Raw genomic sequence first — 15,327 nt, forward strand, 5'->3', positions numbered from 1 at the left:
GCACATTGAGGAAATGTCCTTTATGAATTGTTTTAAGTAGTGGTTTGCTGAGTAACACTTATTAACCCTTAATTATTATTAAATGGAATTATTTTAAAGAAATTTCATTTACTTTATTGGTTAAGAAATAGAAGTGTGGAAGCATCCAAACTTCTTTCCAGCATAGAATGTCTACAGTAATATTCCAATAAGCAGTTACAAATGGCAAAATAACAATGTCCTGCTGGAATAATGAACGGATTAAGCTATTATTGTATTATTATTATATTATTTTTATAAAAATTATAACTATTAGGTTATTATATCTCTTTCTGGATGACGACAGTGTGACGCGTAATGATGAGACCGCCCTCACGAGCGCGAGAAGCAATGCGCGGGAGAAGAGTGCTAGGAAAATAAAAGTCATAAAATTTCATAAGGATCTAATAATAAACAACTCCGAAGGACAAGCGGGAAAACTTAGTTTTATACTTAAACTTACTGCAGTTGACGAATTAACCAGCAAATGCAATTTAAACGTCTCGTGTTTCTCATTTGAGATGATGATCAGTGAGAGGATACTAACGGATGACAGAGATGAGGCAGACATACAGAAGGTGAGACGTGTTAGTGTGCAAATGAATGTTTAAATGTTTCACAAGCAGCTGGATAACAGTTCATTAGTTTAGTACACAATTATTCAGGTTGTGTGTCATTGTTTTTGTGTGTTCTGCATTTCAACTGTATAAAGTTTAGTTTGAATTGTGTGTGTGAATGGAAGCAAGCACGCGAAAGTGAATTACTGTAATGAGCCTCATGTGAAAGTGAAGGAGACTGAACACAGATTCCAGACAGACGTACGGATTCAGAGGAGAAACACAGACGACTTCAGTGAGTTTATGGTTGTATTTCTTTTGAGGAATTCTACTCAAAGTTAATGAACTGTGTAGAAATACATGCAATTCTGATCTCTCTCTATCTCTCTGTTTGTGTTTCTTATCTCTGAATGTGTTTATTTATACTGTAATAACAGTGATAATAGTTGTGTAATATAATCTATGTTATGTTTAACAAATGAATTATTGTGTATTTCAGAGTTAACTGTAGAGTTTTTAAATGTATGGTTAACCTGTTTCCTTCACTCATGTTATGGCATGTATGGTATGTGTTTGTAATGTGGTCACGAGCATACGGTCCTGTAGTCATCAGATTCCCGTTGGCATTACTCTGTGTTTTACTGTCATTTGGTCTTAGAGCCCCAAGAGATTCTTGTGTTTGTGTAACAGAGAGCCCTCAAACAAACACACATACTGTACATTGAACATCTTAATACATTTTTATGGTCTCTCTTGTAAGTAAATGTTTTACAGAGAGTATTATCAGATGCATGATCTTATCGTTTTTAATCATCAGAGTATCAAAGCATGTACAGTAACTTCAGACTGTAGCTGCATGTGATGTGTTTAACAGTACGGAATATGTAAGCAGTAAGGTACACGAGGCTATGCTATTTCCTGAATAAGTCACAGCTTAAAGGGATAGTTCACCCAAAAATGAAAATGTTGTCAACAAAGTAAGATATTTTTAGGAATGTTTGTAATCAAACCGTTTGTAAGCCCCATTGACTTCCATAGTAGGAAAAATAATACTATGGAAGTGAATGGGTCTCACAAACAGTTTGGTTACAGGCTTGAAACAACATGGGAGCGAGTAAATTATGACAAGATTTTCATTTTTGAGGAACTTTCCCTTTAAGGGCGTTGTCTATACTTATTTCACAATACAGCACCAGCCATGAGTAACTTACTGTTTTTTTAAACGCTTACCAAAAAATACAAATATTACAGAGGGAAAAACATGTATGAACATAACTTTCATGAAGAAAAGTCACTAAAAGTCCCTGACTTTTAACAGTAACACAGGGCAACAGACTGCCACCAAATTGTGGCATTTTGCCACCAAAATTTGAGAGTGTGCCACTGAATTTTGCATCCAGTCGCACATGTGCGACCAGTAAATTTGACCTTTTTTTCTGATGTGACAGTGAATTTGAAACAGCACATTGTACTTTCTGCATCTATCATCAAAGTATGTATTAGTAATACAGTGTAAATTTGTAGAAATGTGATTATTTGGTTAGCATGTTGATTTAGTTGGTTGCCCCTAAATTTTTTGGATGCGCCCCTAAAATTTTCAGTTGGGGGCCACTGTGCTCCTATTAAAAAAGTTAATCTGGAGCCCTGTAGCAGAATATTTCACACGTTTACATTATTAAAAGTGATGTGAAGTGATACACAGAATCATTGAGTACAGCGATCATAGATGTGTTTTATTGTTTTATCATAAATAAACCACAGCTATTGACCAATTAGAATCAAGGATTAGAACTGACCGTCCTATAATTTAACAGTATAATAAGTCAATTGTGTCTTAGGTGACCATGCCCCCATTGGTTAAATTGTTTTGCAATGGCACAGTGACCATATAAATTTATTTCTCAGTCTCTTCATTAATACAACCAGAAAATACAATACATTTATATGCATTGTTAAAGGGGCGATGAATTGGCTGTTTTATTGTTTTATACTCATTAAATTGTTTTATACCATTGTCATAACTCTTAAGCAACTGAAATAAGTTGTTGTAAAACGGATCTCAGTTCAGAGAAACGGCCGCACATGGCACAGAAGCCGCTCTGCTGTGCACGCGCGCTTGCTCTGATTAAGTTCAGCTGAAGGCGCTTGCTGTTTTTTGTTTCCCATGTAAAGAGCAGCTCGCGTGGTGTCTCCTGCATTTGCCATGCTATCTTTTGACTGGCTGTAGCTAGCTAAGTTATAGGAGGTTGACTCGCAGCAAAATCGTGACACCCTTAACAAGCGCGCATCATAATCTAAATCGCGGCTGGGAAGTCCTTATCACTAGCTTTGGATATTTCACAATGTGCTTGTGAGGTTGGCACAACCAGGTGGTGTACAAACTTTGGCAATCTTGGCATGTTTGCTGCTTTGGGAAGCACATGTGTTACTTCCCTACATGTGAACTTGTGAGCGGGGCTACAACAGCAGTCGTTGCTTGGATGCATTGTTAAAAATCTCTACAAGGTCATAAATTTGGACATTCCCAACTCTGCCGTTTTTTCTTGGCTTGGTGCCAAAAACTGTTATAATTCAGTAACAAGGACGTTTGCAGTTCTGAAACTTGCAGGATGTTCGTTAAGTATATGATGACCTCATATATAACAAAAATCAAGTAAAAAATTTTTTTCTTTGATTCACCGCTGCTTTAAAAAAGCAGAAACCTGCAGACTCTCAAACCTAAATGAACTTAAATCCTTATTTCTAAATCAAATCTAATGACTTCAGTCTCCACAAAAGAGTTCAAGATGTGTAGTGCCAACAGAGGTCACACTAAATACTTTAACCTTTGCTCTGAAAATTGTGTTGTTGTTTTTTTGCATGTGCACATATAGACATATATTAATAATGTTGATTATAATAAATGACATACTTTGATATTTGAACGACTTATAGCACAAGCACACTTTCCAAGCAAAACATTTGACTAAGTTATAAAACATTAGCTACAGCCATAAAGCTACTAATAATCTTTACACCAAGCTGGGGTTCTTTTCAGTTTTTTCCCAGGCCTAATGAATTCTGGGAGATTCTGAAAGAGCTGTTTAGATAGAAACATGTCATGATACTGTTTTCTTTTAAAACTTACCTTATAGTCAGGTTTCCACGAAGCTCGTATGGGGCGCTGCAGGGTGCTGGAGCACACAGTGGCTGTGAGTGTTTTTGTTGGACTTTGTCCTGTAAGGTACACAGATTCTGTCCTAATGTGGAGATAGGGAGAGACAGACGGACGGACGGACAGTCTTCTGTGATCCTGCATGAGGTTTGTCATCTTCATGTTCTCATGGGGAATTTACACTGAGCTTGTAAATATTTGATGGAAAGCTGTTGAAAGATTTACTTCTGTGAACAGATTGTAGTGTGTGTTGTTTAGTAATATTAGCAAATGTTGAAAAGGCACCAGGTACACATAGCACACATAGTTTCTCTGAATGTATGGAGATGTATGTAAAGTGTGGATTTACATATGTGTGTTTGTGTGAGAGAAGTGTGGAGTTACGCATGTGTGTTTGTGTCAGCAGTATTTGTTACATCTTCTGGCGTTTTATGCCTGGATAGGACAGACTGGACAGGAAAGTACAGGGTGAAGAGAGGGAGAATGGGATCTCTGTGTTGTGTGTGTGTGTTGTGTCAGTAGTGTTGAGTTACATGTGTGTGTGTCAGTAGTGTGGAGTTACATGTGTTTGTTGTGTGTTTGTCAGCAGTGTTGAGTTACACGTGTGTGTTGTGTGTGTGTGTGTCTGTCTGTCTGTCTGTCTTTGTGTGTGTCTGTGCATGTGTGTCAGCAGCGTATCAGTAGCGAGAAAAAAAGTGAATTTCACAATTACTGTTTTCAAATGTTCAATGAATGATTATTACAGTATTTACTGTATCAGACACTGTTAATATTTTTCCACCAGGTGTCACTGTTGCTCTTAATATTGTTGTTCTGAAAGTTACTGTGTGTGTGCTTGCGTGCGTGTGTTTCAGTGGCCTGATTTCAGGAGATGGAGAAAAAGACCAAAATTAAGCAAATGCCGGACAAAGACCCCAATGATGCCAAAGCTCCATCTGAACAGGTGTGTGTGTTTGCACTTTTGGGTTATTCTGACATTATACCTATTACTTCATATAAAACAATAGAAGTATAATTGACTGATCTCATATTAACTCATAACTTATTGCGTGAGTCAGACATTTTTCTCTGTTAAAATTAAGTCGCACACATATTTTTTTAGATTTCACACCTGTCGGATCTGTAACAGCAACTTAAACCATTGTAATGCTCCAGGATTACACATCATCTCCTACACATGTCATGTACTGATCAGAGAAAGAATGTGATTCATCTTTAAATATCCCTGTTGATTATAATATAGACACACTGATGACACAAACCACAGAAATAACTCCTAAAACTCTTTGGTGTAATATTACATCTACATGACTTTACATCATGTTTATTTCGCCTGACGGCTTTGTCCGAAGCAATGAAAGTAGAAAGTATTTTTAAGAGTAGCACAGAACTATTACAGAAGAGATGATAGTTGTGAATGTTGTAAATCTGAACTGTTAATTTCTCTCATCAGCGCCTGACCGTCGGTCTGATCAGTGCTGCATTCTTTGGCTCTCTGGGTTCGTCCTTCCTGTATGGCTATAATCTGTCTGTGGTCAACGCACCTGCCACTGTGAGTTCTGCTCCGACCTTTAACCTCTAAACACACACAATTATCCAAAGAGTTTTGTGTAAGCTGTTTAAAGTACCTACCTTACCAGAGACCCCTGCAGTGTGTTTGAGATCAGAGACTCTGGCATGATGCTCTCTCGCTCTCTCTCTCTTTTTCTCTCTAGTATATAAAGACCTTCTACAATAAAACATGGATGAGTCGGTATAATGAGCCAATAGGAGATGAGACAGTCACTCTACTGTGGTCCATCACAGTGTCTATCTTTGCCATTGGTGGACTGGTGGGGGCGCTGATGGTCTCTTTACTCATCAAGGTGTTGGGCAGGTTAGATCGTGTCCTTTGTGTTATCTTCATTTCTCACTCACTCATGCTTTAAACTCCCCCATCTATTCTTCTAAAATTTTTTGGAGGTGGCATTTGAAGACTCTGTTTGTGTGCATGTTAGATATATTTCAGCCTGTTTATTACAACAGAAAGAGATAGACTGACAGACAGCAAGGCACATGCACAGAAAAATGTTAGAAAGACAGACAAGAGACAGTCTGGTGCTCATCAGGTGGTAATTGGTTAAAGGGATAGTTCGGCCTAAAATGATATTAAACCCATGATTTACTCACCCCGAAGCCGCCCGAGATGCATATGTCCATCATTTTTCAGACGAACACATTTTCAGTTATTTTAGAAAGTGTTTTAGATCTTTCAGTTAATCAAATGTGAAGTTATGGGGTCCACGTCCTTCAAGTCCAAAAAATGTGTATCTATCCTTCACAAAATAAATCCACAAAGGCCTTCTGAGGGTAATCCGACCTGTTTTGTTGTAGAAATATCCACATTTAAAACTTTATAAACGAAAATAACTTGCTTCTGGTAATGCAGCCATCTTAGTCATGTCCGCATTCAAGATGAGAGCTTACACAGCTTATGGAGGTTTCTCTGCTGCTGCTTTGTGCCCCAGCCCTCCGAATTTGTCATACATATGCATCTTGGACGGCTTCGGGGTGAGTAAATCATGGGTTTAATATCATTTTTGGCCGAACTATCCCTTTAATGTTAATTGTTTGTTTAGTGGTGTACATAAGCAGTAAAAGTCATCACATGTGCATCTACAATCATTTACTGCTCTGTGTATCATCGACAGAATTATCAGTAGTTTATAGGGCTGTGTATCACCAACAATTTCTCGGTACGATGCATATCCTGATACAAGGCCACGATACGATTGTCGTCACGATACAAGACAGTTTTGAATTACATTTTTATTTAGAACTTAGTAACATTGCTTAATCACAACCAAGAAAAACTATGACGGTAGCATAATCCAACAGTGTATGCACTCTAAAGTTACTGTACAGAGCCGTCTTACTGTAAGTACACCTACCAGTTTTCCTTCCTGAGGGTTCTGAAGATGAAGGCAATGGTGAAGCGACTCAAATTTGGCTATACTCATTGCTTAGCCTCCCTCATAGTCATGCCATGGACAAGGACATGATCAACTAAAGTGGTTCGAATTTCTGCTTGTCTCCTTACCCTTCTTCTCCCTCCTCCTCCTTCACCACATTCTCCTCCTCTCATTCCTTCTTCACCATGTCCTCTTCCTCCTCGTTCACCATGTCCTCCTCATCTCCCTCCTCCTTCCCCATTTCCTCCTCTTCCTCGACCTATTCCTTCATTTCTCTGTGGATCCATTGTTCCAAAGCTCAGTGAACTTATTCGGGCACTTGTATTTTTTTTCAAAATATATTTTGATATTTTTATCACTAGCGTGTTAAAATAATTAAATGCAATTAAATGCAGTCAGTCAGACCACCAGCACTGCGCCCAAGTTTGATCCGCGAGCTGTGGGCAAGAGGTTTTTAATGTTGCATGGAATGACTGGAGTGTGGCTCTGTTTCACATACGCATACAGGCACACAAACACACAAACCAGATCCATGAACAACCAAGAGAAGAAACGCTCTTGCGGATCATGACGCACACGCCGCTTGGTGGTCCGTGGATTTGGTTTGTGTGTGCGTGAAACAAAAGTGTAGTGGAGGCTTTATGATTACTTAACCGTGACATTTTAAATCATGGTTAATAGTGAAAGCGGTTAATCGCTGCATCCCAAGTGACAACTAAAGTTTGAAGTAGCTCTATGTCGGCTTGTTGCAACTCTGGTGCCCTTGAGCAAGGTACCTTACCCTAATTGCTTACCTGGCATTGGGATAGCTGCCCACTGCTCTGTGTGGGTGTGTGTTCACTACTCACTAGGATGGGTTAAATGCAGGGGTCACATTTCAAATATGCGTTGCATACTTGGCAAGCTTGCCTCTTTCATTCTTTTCTTTTCTTTTTCTCCTGACACACACTTTACACCTGCAGCTCTTTGTTGTGTTTTTTTCTTAATGCATTACTGTGATAAGAGAGAGGCTAATAAAGCAGCGTGCGCTTCATTGATGTTAAATGCGTGCAAAAGATTTATTATGGATTGCTCATGAGGCGACGTGCAGTCTTTTTTGTGCAATGCTACTTTAACTTCATGACTCACCCTTTGCAGCAGTTTAGGTTAAGATATCCGCACTTTCATACTGAACTCATTGATTTTTAAATGAGAGTAAGAGAAAGGGAGAGAGAGAATGTGGGGTGCTTAGGCAAGGTGTGCAGACACGTGCCCGTGAAAGACTCTTTTACTCTCTGTGCTCTGCGGGTCACATGAATACAGATCAACTGCGCTTTGTCGCACTACATTTAAAAGTGTATCCGAATCTATACGGAAGGTGCTGTAATGTTGCGCGCATCATCAGGAGTTCATGACAATGTATCGTCGTATCAATATTTTAAACACAGCGCTAGTGGTTTATGAAGCATTTTCTGTTGTGTTATAGGCTGAATACACCCAAAACACAAGCTGAGATGATTATCTGACTAATGACATCGGAAATGAATTTAGTTATTTTGCTTTAGATTTTCGAAATTGTTCTCAAAAACACACACACTCAAGCTGTGACAGATCAGGGTTTTTAATCTCCTGCATTGTTTAAAAGACATTCAACACCTGACACACACAGAGACAGACACACACATACAGATGATGTGCCGGGCTTATTGTAACTCTGATCACACACTGCATTACGAATCAACACAAACACTCCCAAGGACGTTTAACAGGAAGTGTATGTCGGGCGAGGATGGAGTTTTAGACTGGAGAGATGGAGATTATTTCCCAAGGGAAATTTCTCATCTGCAGCTTGTCGGGACCAAAGTTCAGACAGTTAGAAATTCTGCTCCAATCTTCAAAACCTTCGGGCTAAATCTTCACTTTCTCTTTTGCTCGCTCACTCGTTCTGCTGTTTTACTCACTCTATATTTGCCTCATTAAATTTCTGTGTGCCTCTGTGATGAGATTGACACATATCATGCATGACACAGAGATTTAATGAGGCAGATATAGAGCGAGTAAAACATAGATGTGGAAAATCTGTCTTCATGATGTATGTGGAGGCATGATTAAATGCTCAAGAGTTTGTCGATACTCTCTTATTGTGTGTTCACACCAGACGCGAAAGAAGCGGTTGACGCATAGTTGACCACTTAATCTTTTCGAGTTAACTCGTTTCATTTTTGCGCGTGACATTCAGACGTGAATAAGCTAAATTTGCCGGCTTTAGCTAGCTTGTAGTCTTAATATGTATATATAAAGATCAAATTGAGTAAAGAGCGTTTTTTTACAACTTCCCAGATTGTCCAACCTCCTCACTCACTTTCTTCCAAGCAAGATCCTTTTTATTCCTGTTTTTATAAAAGTATGAAGATGTGTCGTACAGTTCCTTGTGTCCACATACAGCGACAATGATTTTGTCCTCCATTTTTGTTTTGTATTTCTGCCTCAAATCGCTACGTTGTAATCACGTCACTATTAGAGCAAGCTCCTGATTGGTTAACGCAGCGCAAATATCTGCCAAGGTTTAGATTTTTAAACTCGCCTGATTTGTGCAAATCACTCGTTATGCATGCCAAACGCCCAAAATGCCTGCGCTCATTGCGCCGCAGAATGTCTCTTACGTCTTTGCATTGACTTCACAAGAGCATAAACAACTGTTTCTAAGTCTCTAATAGAAAGAAAGGGCTTCATCTTCGTGATGAGTCTCAGGTTAAAAAAACAAGATTTGACCATAGAATTAATCTGCTTATCAAATTTAAATTCTGGGTCAAATAGTACAAATAGTAGTAATTTTTCACCAGTGGTTTACTATACTTGGCCAAAGGGCCAAGAATAGAATTTATGGTACCATATTTCCCATCTGAGCCAAAAAATATAATCTCAGTTTTACTTTCATTAAATGTAAAAAAAATAATGGCATCCAGTCCCTAATGTCAGCTAAGCAGTTCAGCAAAGGAGAGATATCTGATCCCGTATCTTTTCTAAGTCGCAGATAAATCTGTGAGTCGTCAGCATAAAAATGAAACGAGACACCATGCTTCCTAAATATTGTTCCCAAAGGGAGCAAATACATAGAAAACAAAAGGGGGGCAAGAATTGACCCTTGTGGAACGCCACACCTTAGTGGAGCTGAAGTTGACATGCATTCACCCAGTTTCACCGCAAAAGTCCTGTCAACCAAATAAGAACTAAACCATTTAAGGGCTGTACCACATAAACCAAAATGGTTTTCCAATCGGGAAACCATAATATTATGAACTACCGTATCAAAGGCTGCACTAAGGTCGAGCAGCATTAAGATCGAAGGGGTTCCAGTATTAGCATTTAAAAGTATGTCATTCTGAACCCTCAAAAGGGCTATTTCCGTGCTGTGTTTTTGTATTAAACCTGACTTAAAGACTTCAAAAACTAAGTTATTTTCTCAAAATAATTGTAATTGAGTAAAAGCTACCTTCTCCAAGACCTTTGAAAGAAAAGGCAGTTTTGAAATAGTTCTGAAGTTGGCTAGGTCAGTGCGGTCCAAACCAGCTCTCTTTATATTGGTTGCTCTAGCAAATTTAAAATTGGTCGGAACTACTCCTAATTTCAAACAATTATTTATTAAAGTTAAAATACAGGGACCCACTACTTTAAAAGCTTGTTTCAAGAACCATGTCGGGATATCATCTTGGGGGCTAGTAGAAGGTTTCATACGCATGACAATCTCTGTCAAATCGGACATGGAAACTAGCTCAAACTGATGGAAGACAGTTGAGCATGAAGACCCAGAAGTTTGATCATCATAATCTAACAACCGAATGGAAGATCTAATATCCTCAACTTTATCTATAAAAAACTTTTGGAACTTATCACATAACTGTACAGAGACTTCAAACCCAGATGATGCCGGTGGATTTATTGCTGTATGTAATGTATTAAATAAGGCTTTTGGATTACCATCGTTTTTCTGGATAAAATCAAAAAATAATTTCATTCTTTCTGCCTTAATCAAATAACAGCCCTTTAAAAATTTCAAATGACACCTTTTAGGACATATGGTCTGGAGTGGAGCAATCTGATCTAAAATATTAATACATGTCATCATAAAAGAAGAAAGTAGTTGAGCCCCATCCACATTCGCATGTAAACCCTCACTGTCTAAATGCAATGCCACCATGTCATTAAATATAGTGCAAATAAGTCATCAACCATTTTAGAATTCAACCTTCGACGTTTAGAAGGTTACACATGTGAAGTTTCTTTAGGGCAAAGGAGGGAGATATTAAAAATGACTGCTTTATGATCGGAAAATCCATTGTCAATAATTTCAAGGTCAGAAACAATCAAACCATATGAATGAACAAGGTCCAAAGTGTGACCATGTATGTGTGTTGGACCATTCACATATTGCACAAGATTATGTGAATCAATGAGATTAGCAAAGTCTTTTGACAATGTCTCAGCTGGACAGCAGACATGGATGTTAAAATCCCCTACAATCAAAAGTCTATCATACTTCAGCATTAGTCCACTAAGTAATTTTCGTCAATGAAGTTCTTGTAGGTTTATGGTGGCCGATACACCACAACACACAGCACAGCGGTATGTACCTCAATTAAAGCTCACGTAACACACGCTGTTTCTGCATTTATGATGTTAATCTGGAGTACCTATAGAGTAGTATGACATCCTTTATAGGGGTGGCACGGTTCACAAAACCCTCGGTTCGGTTCGTATCACGGTTCTATGGTCACGGTTCACGGTTCAGTACGGTTCTTGTTGTTATTTTTTCTTTACATTTTTAACACTCCAGAAATGTATTATCTTATTAATGTATTAATTATCCATAATTTAGGATACAGTATTAAAAAAAGTTATATCATGTAATCATGCACAAACTGAATTTGACTTTAAGCACATTGGACCATCTCTGAGGAAAGCCAGATGAGATTTTGATAGAGCAAGAGGGAAGACATTGATGATTTCAACATGCTTTTCATTTATTTGGCAAAAAAGAGAATGTGTATTGCCATCTATCTACATAAACTTTATGTGCATTTTTAGCACACAAAGATAACTTGCATTTATTAAAATGCCAACTTCAGTGTAGCTCAGATTTATCACTGAGAGGCTGCTTTAATACTGAGAGTTTATGTGGACGAGAGAGAAACATAACCTTTGCACCTGTAATATTAAAATCTCTTTAAGTCTCTTTTGTCCACTTTTGACCACTTCTGATTACTTTGAGGGGCAATTTCTGAAATAAGATCGCGCAACTTTCACACGCTAGCAAAATGAAACTACGCGGAAATCAGCCGCTTTAATTTTATCAATGAAAGGCTAAAAATAGCGCTGAATATGAAAAGACGTAAAACATTGTTGTCAGTACCTCAGATTAGATAAATGGTCGGAGAGAATGCGATCTCCTGTGGCTGTTGGAGCATATTCAACCCATAGACTGCAGTTCTATCTATTGTTTTATTTCCGCTGTCATCATAAGTAACATGAAATACAAATGTGTTTCCACACACCAAACTTATACGACGCTGGCGCATCCTCCAACTGCGGGCAGACTTCCATTTCTCTCCCACTTGCCATTTCTACACGTAACATAACCCGCAGTACTTATACTCCAAACCAGTCACCTCTTCTTTCGCGCGAAAGGGAAACACGCTATTTGAGGTCACATACAGGGCATGAGACTACATTGCGCATGCCATGAACCGTTAAACCGTGCGGTACACACGCGCTCCGAACCGAGACAAGCGAACCGAACGGTTCAGATTTTTTTCATGGACCGTGCCACCCCTAATCCTTTATATCTCCGAAGAGTCTTTAGTTTAATCAGATTTGTAAAAGAAAGATTAGCTTTACCGAATCTTTTTCCGATAACGTACGAAAAAATGAAGAAGGAGGAGTTATACCGCGGGAGGAGCGAGTACGAGTCATGCAACACTATACAACACTTATAACTTATGATTCACTCCATGTTCGTGTCATTTATATAATATGCACGCGACTATTTCCAATATAAGACAGAAGTCTTACTTACCCTGTGCAACCAGGCTGTCTTTCTTCTCCTTACATCCAAAAACACACTTCTCCTTTCGTGCCATTGTTGAGTTTTGAAATTAAACAAAGCTGAGTGGCGTAGATGTTTGCAAGCTACAGCGTCTCCCGCTGATTGATGGGTGGTTTTCCGGGGGAAGTGCCCATATAAAGAAGTGATACGTATAGAAAACCCCTGAAACATCAATTGGACCTGTAATCGAAAAAAACTTTCCGAAACTTGTACGAACCCTGGCGTGCATTCGGCACAAAAATACTCTGTAACGTGTCCAACTGCTTTTTTGACACTTTGCCTATACGTTTAGAATGAGGAAACAACTCTATAACTGTGTTAATAAGTCAGAATGCTTGAAATACCATTGATCCCCCCCTTTAACATCAACAGAACCTCAAAGCTAGTAAATGTATAAGATTTCACACTTTTGCAGTCAAATTTCCTTGCAAAAACAGATGCCAAGACACCACCACGGCCAGTGGTGCGAGGAGAACTAAAAAAGTTACAGTCATGTGGCACCATATCTGTTAATGGGTTGAGATCATCCACCCTTAGCCAAGTCTCCGTAATAAATAAACAATCCAAGCGCTGTGTAGTAATAAAGTCATTTAAAATGAAAGATTTATTTACCATCGACCTTGGGTTAATCAGGACCATCTTAGCCAACACCTGTTCATTAGATGGCTGTGATATAAAACACAGCGACTGCAGATTAGCTAAGTTGACACCACCGCGACAGAGATGAGGCAAAATACCTGAGAGGTTGAAGCACTAGCATCAGGCACCACAGGTGTTATCCAGCGATCCCGGGGGTCATAGCAGTCGAGGATCATCCCACACCTGGAAATAGACGAAAGGCGGCGTGTTCCATTCAAAGACGCTAAGTATACTTTCCATCACGTATGTTGAAAAAAAGAAGAGACAGACAGGACAAACAAAATCAACCATGCGAGCTGCAGACGGCCAGCCAAACACAACGGCGCCATCTTCACAAGCAGGGTTGTACATAGTGTAAGCTTGCCTTTGTTATATTAAGATTGTGTTATGGAGATGAACTATCACAAGATCTGACAAAAAACAAGTGAAAGCATCCAACAGACTCACACTGAAGGGATGTGAGCTGATCCAAATTCTGTTCGAATGTCACAGTCAAGTAACAAGTGAAGCTTTAAAGACCCACTGACAGGTGACTGTAGGTCATAAATGGACAGAAACAGATCTCATCACAGAATTGCATGCTCTGTCCTCTGCACGGACAGATAAATACTCAGCCATTAGATCAATTAATAGCATAGCGCTTCATTAACCCCCTCAAAATAAGTTTGACTCATCCAGTTTCAGTGAGGTGTTTACAATCCATACGATAAAAGATGCCAATTTCAAGGATTTTGTCTTTGTACAGGGATGAGCACTGTTGCCATGGTGACAACTTTTCTATTAGGATTCATCAGCAGTCAGACCCCAACTGGCAGGATCAGACATTTCAGTGTGTAATATATTCTGTGTCCCAGTTTGCCTACTTATAGATGGTTTTATCACGTCTGGGTGGAACTTAACTTCCGGTCTCTGTTTGTTTAATTGTCTGACTAGTGGCTAAACTGAAGCTCGTCAGAAATAACAAATGTTTTGGTTTCCTAAAGATGAGGGGAGACGGCGATCATGGATCAATGCTATGTGAACGGAGGTTTGGCAGCCGATCTGTTGTTAAGATGTATACATTATATAGTACACATTATACAAAGTAATGTTAGCTCAGTGTAGTTTTTGATACGCTTGATACTTGTTTATTTTATATAAACACCACACTACTCTAAAAGGACTCAAACTGTCCTAGTCAAACTTACTGATTCTTTGCCAAGTTTACCGAAAGTTATGTTTGTTCCACGAAAGCCATTTATGTTACTGCTAAAATTGTCTAAACTGTACCCTAAAAGTATGTACTTTTGTTTTTGTAAGTATTTTTGTTATGGAAAAGTCCTTTATATACATCTTAAGTCATTGTATAGAAGGCTATTGTAATGTTTAGTGTTCATTTGGTTGTTAATGTTGTCTATTTTTAAATGTAAAGATGCAGTCAGGGAGTTTAAGCAGCATCTAGTGGTGAGACCAAAGTTTAAAGTGTCTTCACCTGTAGTGACGTTTGAATTTTATAGAATTTTATAATTTTGTAGGAAATTTTCCTCAGCTGACCTGGTAAACATTTTAACTAAAATGATGGAAATTATGTTTGATGTTAAAATTTGGAATAGTTATAAAATAATATAGTACACGTGCTATATAATAACATTGTTCTCTTTGTCTATATAGGAAAGGATCACTTTTGGCCAATAATGTTCTCGCACTGACTGCTGCACTGCTATTAGCTCTTGGGGAGATGGCTGGCTCTTTTGAGATGCTCATTATTGGTCGTTTCATCATTGGCATGGACTCAGGTAAGTCCTACTGCTGTGAGATTTTTAAATAATGCATTTATATGTTTTAGTATGAATTATTTATAAGTCATTCATCTGAATGAATGTTTTTACACACACAGCATGCAATAGTTTATATGATGTAGATTTTAATCCCAGAAGATGAAAATAG

General features: G+C 38.6%; 1 protein-coding gene across 4 annotated transcripts in view; it reads left to right on the forward strand.

Annotated features, from left to right (window-relative positions):
- The first annotated feature begins 295 nt into the window (after positions 1–295).
- slc2a9l2 (solute carrier family 2 member 9, like 2) overlaps positions 296–15,327 on the forward strand; it is a 34,660-nt gene continuing 19,628 nt past the window's right edge. Inside the window, exons 1-7 of one of the 4 annotated variants that reach the window (XM_073812123.1) lie at positions 296–596; positions 736–870; positions 3,710–3,876; positions 4,584–4,672; positions 5,183–5,281; positions 5,445–5,605; positions 15,052–15,176. In XM_073812123.1, the coding sequence (XP_073668224.1) occupies positions 4,601–4,672; positions 5,183–5,281; positions 5,445–5,605; positions 15,052–15,176 (457 nt within the window). In that variant the 5' untranslated portion in view covers positions 296–596; positions 736–870; positions 3,710–3,876; positions 4,584–4,600. The remainder of the gene's footprint in view (positions 597–735; positions 871–3,709; positions 3,877–4,583; positions 4,673–5,182; positions 5,282–5,444; positions 5,606–15,051; positions 15,177–15,327) is intronic. The other 3 variants (XM_065274386.2, XM_065274392.2, XM_065274377.2) reach the window with 3 other exon arrangements.

This window comes from Paramisgurnus dabryanus, chromosome 16 (genome assembly GCF_030506205.2).
Source record: "Paramisgurnus dabryanus chromosome 16, PD_genome_1.1, whole genome shotgun sequence".
NCBI classification, from domain to species: Eukaryota; Metazoa; Chordata; class Actinopteri; order Cypriniformes; family Cobitidae; genus Paramisgurnus; species Paramisgurnus dabryanus.